The following is a 15,716-nucleotide window of genomic DNA, read 5'->3' on the forward strand; positions in this document are numbered from 1 at the left end:
AGCACCCTTCTCCGGATCGTCCGAAGAACTCCTCAAACTTGACGTGAACTGCTCACTTGTGTTGAAAGTGGGTGTCGAGTCCCTTTGTCGATCTTTCTTATGCATAATGGAACAAGAAACATGCCCTGACAAATGACGTCGAAGATCATCAAACGCATGAGGATATACTTGTTTCTTCGCTTCTCCCTATCGGGCTTGATTCCATTTGTGGATGTATGATGTCGACGAGGGTGGACGTGATGTTTGATAGACTTCACGTGGTGATAGAAATGGACGTTGATGTGAGGGAAGAAGAGAGGACGCGTTCGTTCGTTTCGTGCGCCCCGAAGGCATAAGAGCTTACGAGATCCCTATCTGATCTTGTTTGATTCTGGAGATCTATCAGATGATTTCGGTAACACCTTCTGAGATCTGAAGACTGCTGGCTAAGAATAGCTGTTCCAGGCTGGGATGAAGATATACTATCACGTGTAGTCAGGTGATGCTTCGTCCTTCGTCGAGTTTGATGATCATTCTGAAGCAGTTCTCAAAAAGACCCCGGACCTGGAACTATTGTACAAGTGTATGGGACGTTCTGCAGCCTATGGCTTGAAGACCTGAATTTATTTACAGTATTCAGAATGTGATTGTTCACGGTCTCAAGTCCAAATATAATAACTCTTTGCCAAAATTATACTCCGTGGCCCTTCATCTCGAGTGCTCGTTGAAACAAATATGCTGCCGAGACCTTTCTCGGGATTCAATATTTGCTTATTATACAAACTGCCGTTGAATACTGATTCAAGTCGATTATAGTGTAATTATACAGACGATCTGTCTGACTCAGTACAATCTTCTTTCGACAATTTTACAACGTTACATTATTTAATCATATTACTCTTCACACGCACGAGAGTTTGAAACAAAGGAAAGAATCAACCCACCCACCTCTCCTCTACCACTGTGCCTCTAATCAAGAGCGCGGCATCCACAATCTCGATATTTTCGCACAACACGCGACATCGCCCAACTCTGGACTTGCAGAGAGAAATAATCCTTTCCAGTGGCTCCAATGTAAACACCCAAGTACCATTATCGATATTTTCTTTTCACTCGCTCCACGTTCACTGTAATAACGGCTCAACATCCAAACACACATACATAGCATACCAAACAGTTCGGTCTACATAAGAAAGTACAGTAGTCTTTCTATTTGTCTTAAATTCATCTTTTGCCCTAATCATGCGTATATGTCATACAGCATAGAGATTCTCGGTCTTTAAGATAAGCATAGTTTTGATGGAAAACTTGAGAGTTGAGGCGATGACGCTTTTCGAAAACTCGAGGGGGCCTTGCACTCCATCCACGTCCCCGCAAATACAAGAATCTGAAGTATAAAAATATGTTATTTACTCTGAGCGCGATTCAGTTTTGGGAGATTTGAATCTAAATTTCTTGACCCTGAAACCCACCCTTACTCATTCATTTTCTCCCCTCTCCAACCCCGACCCCACCCTCCACCGCCTCCCAAACCATCAAACTCTGCACATAAACACTATCCCTCTCCCTCTCCTCCTCCGTCCTCTCACCCTCCCACGCCCTCCACTCCCCTTCATCCATAAAATCCCTAACCCTCAACCTCACCTCCCCCACCACCTTAAACCCCCATTTCAAATACAACCCCCTCCCCATCGGACTCGCCATCAAGAAAACCCCTTTCCCCCGCCTCCTCGCCTCTTCCAGCCTCCAGCTCAACAACATACCTCCCAGCCCCTGCCCTTGGTACTCGGGGTGGACGCGCATCAGATGCAGTTCTGCTATTTCTTCAGTACGAAGATTCTTCAATAGGGAGAGGATAGATTGACCTACCAATCCCGTTCTCCTTCCCCCTAAACGCCTCGCCCGCTAACTTCCCTACTTCCTCTCGAAACGCAGTCAAGAATCTCAAATCCGCTCCATCCGGTATCTGAACACCTTCTACGAGCGGCCAATTGTGATCGAAGACCCAGCTTGCGAAACCTACTATCTTGCCCTCTCCCTTCCATTGTTCATCAGAATCAGAGGAAGAGAAATTATCAACAACCTTAAATGTCTGAACAGCGCTTCCTTCGCCGAGGAGCTCGATCCGGGTCTTACGGTGGTAGGAAGAGATGATTTCTGGCGGGATATTGGAGTGCGGGCGGAAGGTTAGGTAGTGTAGCGGGTTGGAGCGGAAGGCTAGAAGGGAGAGGGTTGTTAGAGTGGGGTAGTCGGTTGAGGGGTTGATGGGGTGGACGGTGTAGCGGGGATTGGGAGGATTTGTCATTATTTGAATGTATGGGGCTGGGGGTATAGTGAAGTGAGAGATTTGAGAGGGACTTGGCTTGAGCTCGAGAGGTGAGAGATGGCTAAATTTGGAAGGTGAGTGTGGATCACGTGCTTATGAGATATAAAATGTGGAATACGTTGCACACTTGCCTGAATGGAGAAGAAACCGAAGTCCTTGGAAAAATGGGTCAAGATTAGATTCAAAAGTCCAAATACATGTCTATTTACTATAACTACAAAGCAACATTCCGGTCATGATATCATAAACGCAACACCCATCTAACAATTATCCATCCTGCATCTTCTCCTCAAGCATACCTGGGAGGACCATCAGGATCCTGCTTCTCCTGACTTGGAGGAGGACCTGATGGTGGAGGAGCAAATCCCGACTCTGTCCTATGAGGCGGTGGACCCGGTGGAGGAGCTGCGAACCCAGAATCCGTTCTAGCGGGATGTTGATACGCGCCACTTCCCTCTCCATACTGAGCGGGAGCTGAAGCATAAGCACCCTGTTTTTCTGGTCTCGGTGGCTGTGGCGGAGGATTCTCATAGCCCGGCGGAGCAGCGAAATGTGCTTTCTGCTCTTGAGTAGGCTCGCTCATCTTCTCGACATCCACATCGCTTGGGGGAGGCATGACGTCTGCTTGAGCCATCATTCCGCTGTCGACATCTGTTCGGCCTTCCGCTGCTTTGACGACTTCCATCAACATTCTCACTTCTTGCGGTACATGTCTTACGTTGCCGGCCAGGATCTGTCCAACTGGTAATCTCTCGCCATAAAACCTAGCGTTCTCGTCGTTTCGTTCCACGATGATGGTTCCATCGACTTGAAGACCTCCGTACAAGCCTCGAGACTTGACATAACTCCAAATTGGCTTCTTATCCTTAATGACCTCTGACTCGAGGATTCCGCCAACTCCGACGGGTCCAGCGACAACGCTCAGCTCGCCTCCAAGACTGACTCTCAGCTTGGAAAATGCTTCCAACGCTTTGCGGTTGTTGATCACGACCACACAGTCGTAGATATCGATACCAGCCATGAATCCAACACCCAGAGTGTGAATCAAGATCCCGGAAGGAGGAGACCAAGATCCATCTTCCTTCCTCGCAATCAAAACACCCGAGCCTCCCGCACCGGAAACCCAAAGCCCAGTCCTCATCACCGTGAAGATGGCCAACCCAACACAATTCTGAATCACCTTCTGTGGAATCTTAACCAAGACCTTCGGCTTTCCTTTCGGTCCAGCCGTCGCACCCTGTTCCTCCTTGTAAAACCCATCTTCTATAAACTTATTAGCACGTGATTCTTGGCGCACATTCTCTTGGAAGAGGGTCACGAACTGCAAAACGACTTCAAGATGCGAGCAGCTTTATCAGACTCTGGTCCTAATGTCGTGGGCCAGAAAGCTTCCGATCCGATCTTATTCGTGAAGCGGTTCACGGGAGCGCCGAGCTTTTCGAAGCCAGCCCACGCTTTATCGAAGGTTGCTTTGCTGCCATGCTTCGCTTTATCCCAGAAGGCGGATCTCTTTGGACTTTGGCCTCCTGTTTGTTGCTGTGGTGGTGCCAATGGTGCTTGAGGTGGATGGGAAGGGTCATATGATGGGTTTTGTTGATAGGGATCCATTGTTGCGAGATGTTTTGTGATGAGATGTTGATGTGAAGACGGAAGATGGGGGAAAGAAAGTTAGAGGTTATATCTTGATTCAATGTCTTGCAAGCGTGTAAAGTTGCAGACTCAGCCACATGTGAATGCGAAAAAGTTGCGAGTTGTATGTCGGACTCGGAGCCGGGATTCACTTGAGTTGTAACGCTGCACGAGAAGCTGCAGCAAGATGACGAGGCCGACGCGAATGAACGAAAGAGTGGGTCAGTGATATCATTTTCGCTTATTATTAAGCAACATTGCGAACCCCTATTCGTCCGTTCGAGGCGGGTGGCTAATGTGGAATGTTGAAACTTTATTTTTGAAGCTTCAGCGAGCACTCACCGACTTGAATGAACAAGCTCCGACTTATGGTGTGGCTTAGATTTCAAGGTTGCAGATAAGCTGGTAGGTGCTGAGAATAGCGAAAGGGAGCAAACGAAGATACCAATGAGACGATGACCCTCCTCTCCCACTCGCTTATGAGAACTTATATTATGGCCCCAAGATATATTGTGAAGTCATTTCGAGTTCCCAAATTGTCGCGAAAGCCCACCTTCTAACCTTATTCAGGGAAGTATTGTTGACGATGGCATCTGTTTCGAGATGTGAATAGGTCTATCTAGTTGATGAAGAGTTGATCTCTGGCACTCTGAGAGGGAGAATGTATAGAGAACATCCAGCATACAGCTAATATTCATAGACAACTTGAGTAAAGCTCCGATAAATTGAAGAAGAATCGAGACTATTCGAAGGAAGTGATTGATCGACACTAGTCAAGACTAAAATCTGGGTTCCCTACAGAATCGGTATGGAAGGAGCCAGTCAAGCCTGAGCCTCGACTATAGTTGAATTTCCAATCTACCCTACCCAAAGCTTGAAGTATATCTAACCCAAAAAAATCCAAGCTCCAGCGTTGCAACACCCCTTCCAAGAATCAAAGGTGAAGTAACTTGTCCATTGCCAACCTCAAGGGCAGTACTTGTCCCAGATGGACACCGCCACTAGTTCTTGAGCATCCTGTTGATAAATGAAAGTGCTATCATTTGCTCCTCCAACACCAAGTCGTTGCCACGTTCCGGCGTCTGCCATGGTCACGTCGTAATGGTCTTGTATGTAAACTGCCATGTCTTGTGCACTTCCATGCCCGGAACCTGTGTACTGTTCGTTGCTCGGTGCAAGGCACGACGATAGGTCGATTTGATTGGCAGCAGCCCCTGAGACGGTCGAGAGGTCGGGCGAAGCCTGCGAAGTCGATGACAGACGTAGGGACGTTGCATCGCGTACATTGTCCGTCTCAAAATGTTCGAAATCCAATCGAGGATTGACAGATGCTGCTTTCGTCGGCTTTATATCTGATTTCGTTAGTTTTTTGTTGGGGTGTTATACGCATCGAAACATTACCCGCTTCTTTGGCCAACCCCAACTTCTTCTGCTGTGTCTTCTTTTTCGCTGGCCTCTGCGATCTGATCATGAGAATCAGTTAACCGTCGGACGTTGAAATTCAGAATCGGAACGTACTTGGGATGTGACTCTTCCATATGTTCCCAAAGTCTTGAAAATCTTCGTTCTTCTCGCGGACACCAAGGACAGCGCTTAGGATCTTCATGTTGCTCCTCCATATGCCGCTTCATCTCGTAGCTGCTTCGGAATGTCTTGGAACATCTAAATACGTCGCATGCAACTCGAACCTGAGCCATAGGAGAAGTGTTCGTACTCATTTCTGCAGACGAGTCTCTCAGACTACTGTACACAGTAACGCAGAGGGAGACCGCCTTCCTCCATCATTATATCCCTTCCAAGTTCCACGTCCTACGGGTGCTTGCATGTATCAAACAGTCCAGCTAACCATCCGCCCAATGCTGAATTCCGGGCGGGAAATTCATCTCAGTTACCTATTTGACTGCTCACGTTGCTGCTAGATGATTTCGAATTTGTAGCGTCAGTAACAGTCCGAAAGTGATGAATCGAAGTTATATAAGCTATATACAGCCCCTGAGTTTCTTGATCTTGAGATGAATAAGACACAGGTCATTGCCAGGGTAGACCCTCATAATCAGAGGTTATGTAGGCCTATCACACTATCACATTGGACACAGATCTGCCTTGAACATCTGCCTGGGCGAAGGGCGCGGGGACATTCAAGAGGGAGCAGATTGGATGATTTGTGGTACCGAGAAAGGAATTGCTACCAATAAGCTTCTTAATAAAGGCAAGCTTCGACGGATGTCCTGGGATATGTCCATTAGCGCTTGCTTCTTACGCCCAGCTAAGATGACGCCTAGGCACACCTGTCTTAATACTTCGAAGCTTCGAGTTTTCCATCCACCACAGGCCTGGACGAAGCCCACCCAAACTCTCTTGGCCTAGCATTTCAACTGTGAAACTGGCACGTCTTTTTTTGGACGTTCTTTTCTGAAATCGCTTCAAGAGAAAAAAATAATGCTTGCTGTGGGGGCTATCTCAAGGGCGGTCACTTATTGGGTGATCAACAAATGCGGACAGAGCCGAAATTGCTTGCGAGCCGCGTTCACTTCGCCGCCCAACCCCTGAAACTCTTCATGGCCCATCATATCTAACTTGCGCTACTCTCCTTCCATCTCTCTTGTGATCTAACATCGACAATATCAGGGCAAGCTTTTGCTTTTCGCCTTACCACTGACTATGCCGTGCACTACACGCAGTCTATAGCAGAACGCCAAATGCTTTCCTGTCTGCCGATACGTCCGAAATGTATGCTACGTGGTTGTATTTAGGCATTCCATGGATGACTTCCACGGGCTCTTGCATTTGGACAGCCTCTCCAACTCCAAGCCAGCTGAGCCAAACTGGAGTCGATGGCATGGTTCTGCGGACCTCTGAGTAACGACCTATTGCGAAGACGGCTGGAGATTATAGAGGACATGCAATGATGACCTTTGACTCTGCCAGTTCGCAGAAAATACACTCAGGACACAGTCCCCTCCCAATACCATCCGGCCGGATTTGAAGATTCGATGGCGGGAAGTATTGCTATAGAGGATACATACTGGGCCATGACTCCTCCAAGAGGACTATCGATACCCGGACTACAAGGATCCTCCGAATCTGCTGATGAGACCTTAGAAATAGCCATGATACTCATCGCGGCTTCTTTTTCGTCAACATTTGAGATGGAGCTTTCACGCGCAGACCGACCATTCCGACGAGGCCGTCCTAGATGGCAAGCAAACTCCACTCTCTATCTCCATCTCCACGAGACGATGATACGATACTTCGACGAAGGCTTGACAAGGAATGGAGACGAAACGCGAGCAACGGTAACGACAAAACTGGAATGGTGCATGACCGCATAGAGGCACAAACACTCATCCTCTGTGCAGTCAAACATTTGAAAACGATGCCAGAGCGAGACGATCAATATGCCCACTTGTTACTAGACTAGCTACTCTTTCAAACTCGAGCATATTCAAGAATACTCCTGGAGATCAATTGTACATAAACATATACACAGGATTATGGAGTTTGTGGGTGGTTGGAGAATATTCTTTGTCCAAGGGGCCTGGAATAGTAAGCAAACATTATTCAACTCTGTGCATTGTTAGTTTGCTAGTTTCTGTCTGTTTTAGATTTCCCACGCTTCATAGCTCTTCCATTACTTGCAACTCAAGACTATCAGCCAAAATTCTTAGAGATTCACAATCATAGTCTCAACAGTTGACGAGAGCAACTTCAGTTTTCAAATACGAAGCTCTTCAAATTGGGAAGCAAGGAACTTCCTTACAGTCTCAAGCCAATCTACCACCCTGAAAAGCGCCCAAGGCTTGCTATTGGCTCTCAACGCGCATATCGCATCGAGAAATGATTTGAAAGTCTCTCCTATCAGAACAAACACTGTTGATGGATGTTTCTCTTGAAAATGATGGGTTCAATGTTGCATGCCCACTTTTTCGTACTGTACTCTTCGTATTTTCAGTTTCACCTCCTTTTTAGCCGAGCCTAGCAGTATATGCGAAAGCCTTTGCATCATAATCGTTAGCTCTCGCTTACGCTGCCTGACTTTATCGCACATATTATTCCCCAAGCCAATATACTCGACATTCAGATGGCTAATAGCTTGGCATGATTCATCACCGTTTAGCTCCACAACCAACTCGGGACGATGGAATAACACGATCGGATTTAGTGCGGTCCGAAATCCGCTACCATTTTACTGTGATCGCCGCGGACATTTTATAGTCACAACACTACTTGAGTACTTCCTCTATAAAAGAATACCAGCCTCTCATTCTCAGAAAATGTTTTGTGGATTATCTACAAAGCCTGAAATCGATCTTCAGTATCGAGAATCAATCCTCAAATTCAATTCCGTTTCTTTACAAAAATTCAACCCTTCAACCCAACTCCAACACCCCCAACAACCACCAAAATGTCCAAACTCCTCGTCATCTTCGGAGCAACAGGCCAACAAGGCGGTTCCCTCATCCAAACCATCCTCTCCGACCCCACCCTATCAAAAACCTACACCCTCCGAGCCGTAACACGCGACCCCGCCCAACCCACCGCCCAATCCCTCTCCTCCCGCGGCGTCTCGCTCATAAAAGGCGACCCAGACGACACCTCCTCGTTGGGACCCATCATGAAAGACGCCCACACCGTCTTCGCCGTCACGACCACGACCTACGACGCGGAATGCTACGCGCGCGAACTGCGGCAAGGAAAAGCGATCGCGGACGCGGCTGTAGCTGCTGGTGTGCAGTATCTGATCTTTAGCTCTTTACCGCACGTTTCGACGCTTGCGGGCGGGAAGTACAAGGGCGTTCAGTCCTTTGATGCAAAAGCCGAGGTTGAGATGTATGTCCGCGGACTTCCTATTAAGAGCGCGTTTTTCCAACCGGGATCTTTTATGTCGAATTTTCAGGGCGGTATGAAGCCTAATCCCGTGGGTGACGGGACGTGGGCTTGGTTTAATGTTGTGACGCCGCAGACGCGGTTACCGCTTATTGATACGGCGGGGGATACGGGGAAGTATGTTTGTGCTATTCTTGCGGAGCCGGAGAAGTTTGAGGGGAAGATTTTGTGTGCTAGTACAGAGGTGTTGAGTATGGAGGAGATTTGTGAGACGATTGGAAAGGCGAGTGGGAAGACGGTCGTTTATAAGCAGTTGCCGGAGAATGTGTTTAGAGGGTTTATGAAGAATGAGGTGCAGTCTGATAATATTACTCAGATGATGTTGTATATCCAGGACTTTGGATATTATGGGAAGGATACTGTGGGAAAGGTTGCTGAAACAGCGGAGTTGGCGAGGGGGAAGTTGACGACGTTGGAGGAGTATTTGAAGAAGAATCCTTTGGGTTTGGAATAAGTGGAATGTAGCCTTGAGATTGGTATACATAAATTATCTAACTGACCTTCTTCTGTGTAGTGATCCTTGTAGTGGAAAGAGTCTACCTAGGCTGATATTGTACACGAACCTTTGTCCCATCCAGTACCGTATGATGCACGCCGGCCGGCATCATTCATGGCATTCATCCAAATCATACCCTGCGCTAAAATGCAACCAAATTTTGTTCAGGCTGTGGCCTCAGTACCATGGAAATGCAAAAGATTTAACAAATGGCTTCAACTTGGGAGGAACGAACCAAAGCGGATCGTCCTTGACCACCAAGTCTGGATGGGCTTTCGCATATTTGATATAATCACCCAAATTCCATGCCTCTCTGAAGTCGACATCTGTTCTCAGGTTCACAACCTTGGTACCCTCTCCCCACTCGACCCACACATTATTGAATGTTAATATCGTCCTTCGTGAGAAGCTGATTCCGTGGATCTCGGTTCCTTTGAAGAATTTGAACCCGATGTATGTCATTAAAACCAGTGGAAATGACATGAAAGAGAGAAAGAATTGTTGAGCTCGTTGACTAGGCGTGTATGGAACTGTCGGCTCGATTGGATGTACGGCAGTCACAAATTGTAGGATTATGATGAGGAGGTTGCAGATCAATCCTGTCCAGGAACCTATGATGCCGAGTGGTGATCGATAAGGTAGCGTATCCAAATCCTTGTTGTGAAGCTTCAGTGCTTGGCGGAAGCGAAGATGGGTAACGCAGATAGTGGTCCAAGAGAAAATTACGGAAAGACCAACTGTCGACAGCAACCAATTGAACACGACACTCTCATCTGTGAGTTCAGAGAGATAAGATAGCAATCCAACAGTAAAAGCCAGATAGAAACAATGTAATGGTCGACCTTGGGTGTCGATGTACGCGAAAGTCTTTGGCGCAAGTCCTGCGTTGGCCATGGCATTGAGAACTCTAGAGGATCCATAGGCCGAGGAGTTGGCGACCGAGAGCACCGTTACCAGGATCACACTGTTGAAGATAGCGGGCAAAATTGGCACCCCAGCATTCTTAATGGCAATGACGAATGGCGAAGCTGCAGAGTTGAAATTGTTGTCCCTCAGTAGGTGAGGGTCATCATAGCCAACAAGCAAACCGACAACAAATATTGAAGCAATGTAGAACTGTATACAGGTTAATAGAGACTTATGCCTACTGAGGAGGCGGACCTACCAAACCAATGCGCCAAAACACTTTTTTGATAGCCTTCGGTAGATCTCTCCTAGGATTTTCTTGTTCTGCGGCTGTCAAACCCACCATCTCGCTGCCGGAGTATGCAAAGGCCGCCGTCACTACCACACTACAGAATCCATACCATCCGTTAGTCGAGGCTCCTGGGTGGTACCAAGTCCTGACCCCGACGATAGGTTGCTTGTCAACGCCTAACATAGGCCTTCCGTCGAAGCCCAGCCCAATATCACGGAAGATCCCGAAAACACTAAGCATGTTAGCTGCCGTCATATCTAAATTGGATGTACAGTCTTACATGAATCCTACGATGGCCACCACTTTGACAATGCTCAAGGTAGCTTCAACATTGGCGAATCCTTTCACACCAAAGACATTGATTATGACGATACCGAAAAGGAAAATAGTCACCCATGCTGCATGGGGTAGGGGATTGTTCCAGTATTGCAAGGTAATCGAAGCAGCGACCAGTTCGAGAGGCAGGGTCAAAAGCCATTGAATAACATAACTGTAATCGTCAGATCTGACAGGGTTGTTTGAATGGCTAAACATACCTCCAACCCATTGCTCCTCCCCAAGCTTCATCTGTATACATCCTGCAGTGCTCGAAGAAACCTCCAGGGACCGGAAACAATGTAGCCATTTCTGCCAGCGCAAACACCGTTGGACAAAGAGTGAAGCCAACAAAGGCGAAAGCTCCTAGCAAAGACCACGGCCCGGCATTGCCAAGTCCCTCGCCTGAACCGACAAACAAGCCTGTCCCAATAGCACCTCCAAGGGCGATCAATTGGCTGTGGTATGCTTTCAAGCTCTTGTCGAGGGCTAGCGTAAGCTCGGCATCCGGTTCGAAACTTCTTGGATGTCTGTCGAAACTGTCCACAAATCGTCTGAACCTAGACCGTTTGTCTAAATCGTCATTGACACTGGAGTTCTGAGACACCATCTCGAATGCGTTCGGGTCTTCTCCCGGAGGCTGGTAAAGGGCCATTGCTGGCTTATGAAGTTTCTATACGACTTCTCCAGGTGCGCTTTGCAAGATGTCACATCTAGAAAAACAATGGGAGGCATGAGGATTTAAGGCTCGCAGAGATGCACGATGAAATGAAGAGCGGGAGAGAAGGCTGAGCAGATGTTGCACAAATGTGGAGGAATGAATCATATGAGCGAATACTTAGACATTTGTACTGATGTGAAAGGGTCGCCGAGCCGCTCGACGCCAGGCTACAGCTCACACCGAGAAGGTCTCTCATGATTTGTTGGTCGTGGCATTTCACAATCAGACAGGGCGTTGTCAGCCCTGATTCCAAGGCGTCCGCAGCCAAAATCAATATTGCGCTCGCATACGGTATCTTCCGATTTGGATCGGAGCGTCACCTTGCGAGCCTCGTCCAGCTCATTGATTCGTTCGTGGAACAAACTCGTAGGCGGGAGAAAGGTTGTGCTGTTGTCAATTGTTTCAACTCCGTGAAGATACGGGCTTGCTGATGATTTCTTCTGAGCTCTGAGCTTGAAGTAAACCTTGGAAGTGAGACGTGGCACTCGGTACCCAATGATGTTCGGACGAGCTTTGAACATGTCAAATCGTTGAGGCTCAAAAGACGCACGCGAGCTCTTTGGGGTCTTATCGGCGTACTACAGCCTATCACTGGGCCGCGTTAGAGAGCTACGTGCCCTCTTTGCTCAGCCCCACTCACTGTGAATCCCAGGACCGGGCATCACTGCGCCTGGCCCTGTACATCCCCAGGGATGCTAGGCCGCGATCGTGTCACAGCGTTCGTAGCATCTGGAAATGCTTTGATCGACACCTCTGTTTCTATCGACGACGAAAGCTCTTGACCTACAACACTCACGATGGCATCAGGTCGGATGCATTTGCTGAACGTTAAGAGGAAAAAGGTCGTGGACACAGAAGACATCCCGGAATCCAGTATCGTCAACGTCCAAAGCTCCGTTCCAAGGCCATCGTATCCTCCTTCTCGGACAACGTTTGCGTCTGAAACGAAGAGCGAGACAAACGTTCAAGTGTCGATACCTCACCCAGCTGGCGTCTCTCGATCTCTATCGACGCCAGATAGCTCAGGCTCGCAGGTGTATCAAGTATCGCATCAGACGAGCAATCGATCAGGATCGGATCAATTCCCGAAGTCTTTCCAACCATCGTATACGAGCACAACCGACGAGCAAGGGATAAGAGGATTAGCAGGTCCCCTCCCATCAAATGATTCTCGTAATTTGCCCAGCCAGTACGGTTATCCTCTTAACCTACCTCGCAAATTCGAAGGCAATCCCTCCTATGCTCCCGATAACTACTACGTGGAGGAGCCTATCAACGTCGTCAATCAATATCCACGGCCACAGAAGCCAGCGAAACCTGAGCAACTACCATATGAAAACAACCCATTATTGAATGGTGGTACAAGTTTGCCATCGCCTGTTTCTGCAAATGGAAGTTTGGCAGGTTGGAACTGGCAAGATGCCCTTGGCGACCAGAAAAGCGCTCCACAGCAGCGGCCGATCTCGCAGATTGTGTCACCAAGGTCTAGCAGGTGCGCTGGAGAGTCAGAACGTCTGTCGAATAGCAAACACAGGCGGTATCGAGATGCGCTAGAGAACAACCAAGCCAGCGATATGAGGAACAATCTATACTGGCAACAATACAACAGAGCGAGCATGGCGAGTGCAGATTCGATACCGGAACAGCGACGATCGACTGCCAGCTATAATTCCGACAGATCCAGGTCTGATGGAGCAGGTGAAGAATATGAACAAAGAGATATCGAGATGGAGAATCGTTACACTGGAGAGACGCCTCGACGATCTGCGACATATGGTGTTTTCACCGGCCCGAAATCAGACGAGAGCGGCATGCCTGAACCAATCTTTCGTCGGAGTACTGGCTTCGAACAATTCGGCGGAGCTGGACCAGATCCCCGGAGGCGATACACAAGTGATAGCAGCAGTCCACCGTCGAGTAGTGTAGGTATACCATGCCATGGCCATGGACTTTGCTGACTGGTGACATAGGCTAGCGATTTTCAGTGGGACGTCAATGTACGATGGGATGATCCTGACGCCATGATGCCGTCGTTCCAAACCGCAGCCTGCACCATAAAATTTGATTCGGGTTGTGAGAGGTCAAATTGGGTCTCGGAGAGTATAGTCTGGAGACTCGGTGCTCACATAAGGCCACTCGAATCCGCTGCAAATTTCGTCGCATTCAATGGACAGCCCATGAGGACAAGCGGGATGACGAGTCTAGCTTTCGAACGCGTAGGAGGTGTTCGGGGATACCGAGCAGTCTTTCTGGTTGCAACTGGAGATGATGTCCCATTCGATATGGTACTGGGAGCGACAGACAGTGTCAGGTACGGTATACTGGTTAAGCCGAGAGAATCATCAGATGCCTCAGTGTTCTTGGGATTAGCGGCAGCAAAACAGACTGCAGGTAAGCACTCATGACAGTGCGAAGACTTAGAGGGATTACTAATATCAGCCAGAGGAAAAGAAGAAGCAAGAAGAACGAGATGCTGAGCAAAAGCAAACGAGGAAGGATCAGAAGGACAAACGGAAGCATCTGCCAATAGTTCGAAAGAAAGTCAAAAGCGAAGATCTGAACCAAAATGCGAGCTCATCAAGGAATAATGGGAACAGCGAATCATCACGAAGAAATACAACACGATGAAAAATATGTATCAATAAGGAAAGGAAGGAACGGACAAAATTCTTGTCATATGGAAATCTTTAGCGCATACTAGTGCCGGCTATTACGTAGTCGCTTGGGTATATTTTTTTCGGGAGTTCAGGGAGGCATGATACCCCATCTATATTATATACAATATTATACGTTCACCATTCTGCTGCGCCGTAACTCTCTTTCATGAACTCTTTTCACATCCTCATGCCGGATTCGAGGTGCTTCCTATAAAAACCACCTGCACTGCAACAAATCTATCTCTCGTCAGCAAAAGACCAAGTCAACGAGGATAAATCTTACGCCGCAGTTGCAGCAAAAACTTCGATCTTCCTTGCAGTGGTCGCCAGTACCAGAACCAATGAGAAGATGGTTGTGAATGCAGCTATGATCCCCAATCGTGCCAGTTGGTTGGTCACGAAATACAAAGTCAATATCGCAGCCATGAACAATGCAGACGAGATGATCGAGCTCAGGAAGTTTGCCACTCGAAGGATATTTCGATCTCTATATTCGAAGTATCGAACCTCTTCACTCTGTGTCTTTTTGAATCGATGGCCGATGCAGTGGTGCCACCAAAGATATACTCTTCTAAGAAAGAAGGTGCTCAATGGGTCTTCAGCTTTCCTGGCTCTGAATGCGATGAGTTCGGATGTTTTGGACGTTTCCCACACTTCACTGTCGTCTCCCCGCAACGGAAAGTCTCCCATCTTCTCATCTTTGAACCATCTGCGCAGAAATTCGACGTCGCATTTGTTAGGTGAGTCCTGATGCATCATCTCTTTATGGCGAAGTACTGCTTCATCTAGAATACGGTCAGATATGACCCCGCAATGACCAGGGAAGTCGGACTATATTCCTTGAGCTTTTCTCGGGCTTTCAACATAACCTCCCACGTTTGACTCTCTTCCGAGTTTGCCAGAAAATACCAATCCCGAGTTGACTCCAATCTCACATTGATTTCAGACTCTACCTTTGAGTGTCCTGTTATCGACGGAGCTCCCTTTTCCACATCGTGCTGTATATTTGCGACCTCCGCAGTCTCAATCTCGTCTTGACTTCCAAATGAGCTATTGATAGTCGGTTCATTCCTGAACTCGAGATCATCTCTCATGCTCTCCCTCAACTCCTGTTCAAGATGGACCAACTCGGCTTGAAGGTATAAAATATTCAGTGTGTTCAGGAAGTCGAAGCGTTTGAATGTTGCAACTTCAGGATGCTTCGTCATCAAGTCTCCGACTCTTTCGTATCCAGCCATTTTGATTTTGGTTATACAGATTTTTCAGATGTTGAAATTGCACTTTGAGATGTAATTGTGAGGAAGTTTGTGGATCATGAGGTGCATGATTCAGCCTCAGCCTCGCCAGAACGCCCACCTTCCGAAAGTGTCTGCACAGCCTTGAACTACTGTAGGCTCCCTTTACTACTTCTGCGCCTTGTGTTTGACAACATTAGGTAAACTGCAGATGCGTTTCCAATCAATTGGGGATGTCATCCCTCTGCTAGGGCGACGATAACCGCACAGCCT

General features: G+C 47.8%; 6 protein-coding genes across 6 annotated transcripts; 2 read left to right on the forward strand and 4 right to left on the reverse strand.

Annotated features, from left to right (window-relative positions):
* Positions 1 to 2,111: 2,111 nt before the first annotated feature.
* On the reverse strand, positions 2,112 to 3,913 carry LY89DRAFT_701932 (DUF500-domain-containing protein; the record flags this gene model as incomplete). The annotated part of the gene is made up of 4 exons (XM_018217222.1): positions 2,112 to 2,301; positions 2,605 to 2,888; positions 2,925 to 3,568; positions 3,628 to 3,913. The coding sequence occupies 4 exons, from the start codon at positions 3,911 to 3,913 to the stop codon at positions 2,112 to 2,114; spliced, it is 1,404 nt and encodes a 467-aa protein (XP_018062541.1).
* Positions 3,914 to 4,900: 987 nt separating this feature from the next.
* LY89DRAFT_742031 (uncharacterized protein) lies at positions 4,901 to 5,652 on the reverse strand (the record flags this gene model as incomplete). The annotated part of the gene is made up of 3 exons (XM_018220782.1): positions 4,901 to 5,286; positions 5,336 to 5,397; positions 5,453 to 5,652. 3 exons carry the CDS (start codon positions 5,650 to 5,652, stop codon positions 4,901 to 4,903), a joined length of 648 nt encoding a protein of 215 aa, XP_018062542.1.
* Positions 5,653 to 8,339: 2,687 nt separating this feature from the next.
* LY89DRAFT_600140 (NAD(P)-binding protein) lies at positions 8,340 to 9,275 on the forward strand (the record flags this gene model as incomplete). Its single annotated transcript, XM_018210140.1, has 1 exon — positions 8,340 to 9,275. The coding sequence occupies one exon, from the start codon at positions 8,340 to 8,342 to the stop codon at positions 9,273 to 9,275; it is 936 nt and encodes a 311-aa protein (XP_018062543.1).
* Positions 9,276 to 9,494: 219 nt separating this feature from the next.
* On the reverse strand, positions 9,495 to 11,440 carry LY89DRAFT_600105 (uncharacterized protein; the record flags this gene model as incomplete). Its single annotated transcript, XM_018210137.1, has 4 exons — positions 9,495 to 10,433; positions 10,483 to 10,747; positions 10,796 to 11,005; positions 11,052 to 11,440. The coding sequence occupies 4 exons, from the start codon at positions 11,438 to 11,440 to the stop codon at positions 9,495 to 9,497; spliced, it is 1,803 nt and encodes a 600-aa protein (XP_018062544.1).
* Positions 11,441 to 11,958: 518 nt separating this feature from the next.
* LY89DRAFT_691090 (uncharacterized protein) lies at positions 11,959 to 14,363 on the forward strand. The gene is made up of 3 exons (XM_018216231.1): positions 11,959 to 13,473; positions 13,522 to 13,942; positions 13,995 to 14,363. The coding sequence occupies exons 1-3, from the start codon at positions 12,349 to 12,351 to the stop codon at positions 14,177 to 14,179; spliced, it is 1,731 nt and encodes a 576-aa protein (XP_018062545.1). The 5' UTR covers positions 11,959 to 12,348; the 3' UTR covers positions 14,180 to 14,363.
* A 124-nt stretch (positions 14,364 to 14,487) lies between these two features.
* On the reverse strand, positions 14,488 to 15,446 carry LY89DRAFT_677081 (uncharacterized protein; the record flags this gene model as incomplete). The annotated part of the gene is made up of 2 exons (XM_018213654.1): positions 14,488 to 14,993; positions 15,041 to 15,446. The coding sequence occupies 2 exons, from the start codon at positions 15,444 to 15,446 to the stop codon at positions 14,488 to 14,490; spliced, it is 912 nt and encodes a 303-aa protein (XP_018062546.1).
* Positions 15,447 to 15,716: the final 270 nt, after the last annotated feature.

Source organism: Mollisia scopiformis (genome assembly GCF_001500285.1).
Source record: "Mollisia scopiformis unplaced genomic scaffold LY89scaffold_33, whole genome shotgun sequence".
Classification (NCBI taxonomy): Eukaryota; Fungi; Ascomycota; class Leotiomycetes; order Helotiales; family Mollisiaceae; genus Mollisia; species Mollisia scopiformis.

Bases quoted from the DNA above. Each gene is read 5' to 3' on its own strand.
- LY89DRAFT_691090 (XM_018216231.1), top strand. From the start codon at position 12,349: ATGGCATCAGGTCGGATGCATTTGCTGAACGTTAAGAGGAAAAAGGTC. The intron at 13,474-13,521 runs GTAGGTATACCA...CTGGTGACATAG, and splicing joins GCAGTCCACCGTCGAGTAGT to GCTAGCGATTTTCAGTGGGA. The intron at 13,943-13,994 runs GTAAGCACTCAT...AATATCAGCCAG, and splicing joins GGCAGCAAAACAGACTGCAG to AGGAAAAGAAGAAGCAAGAA.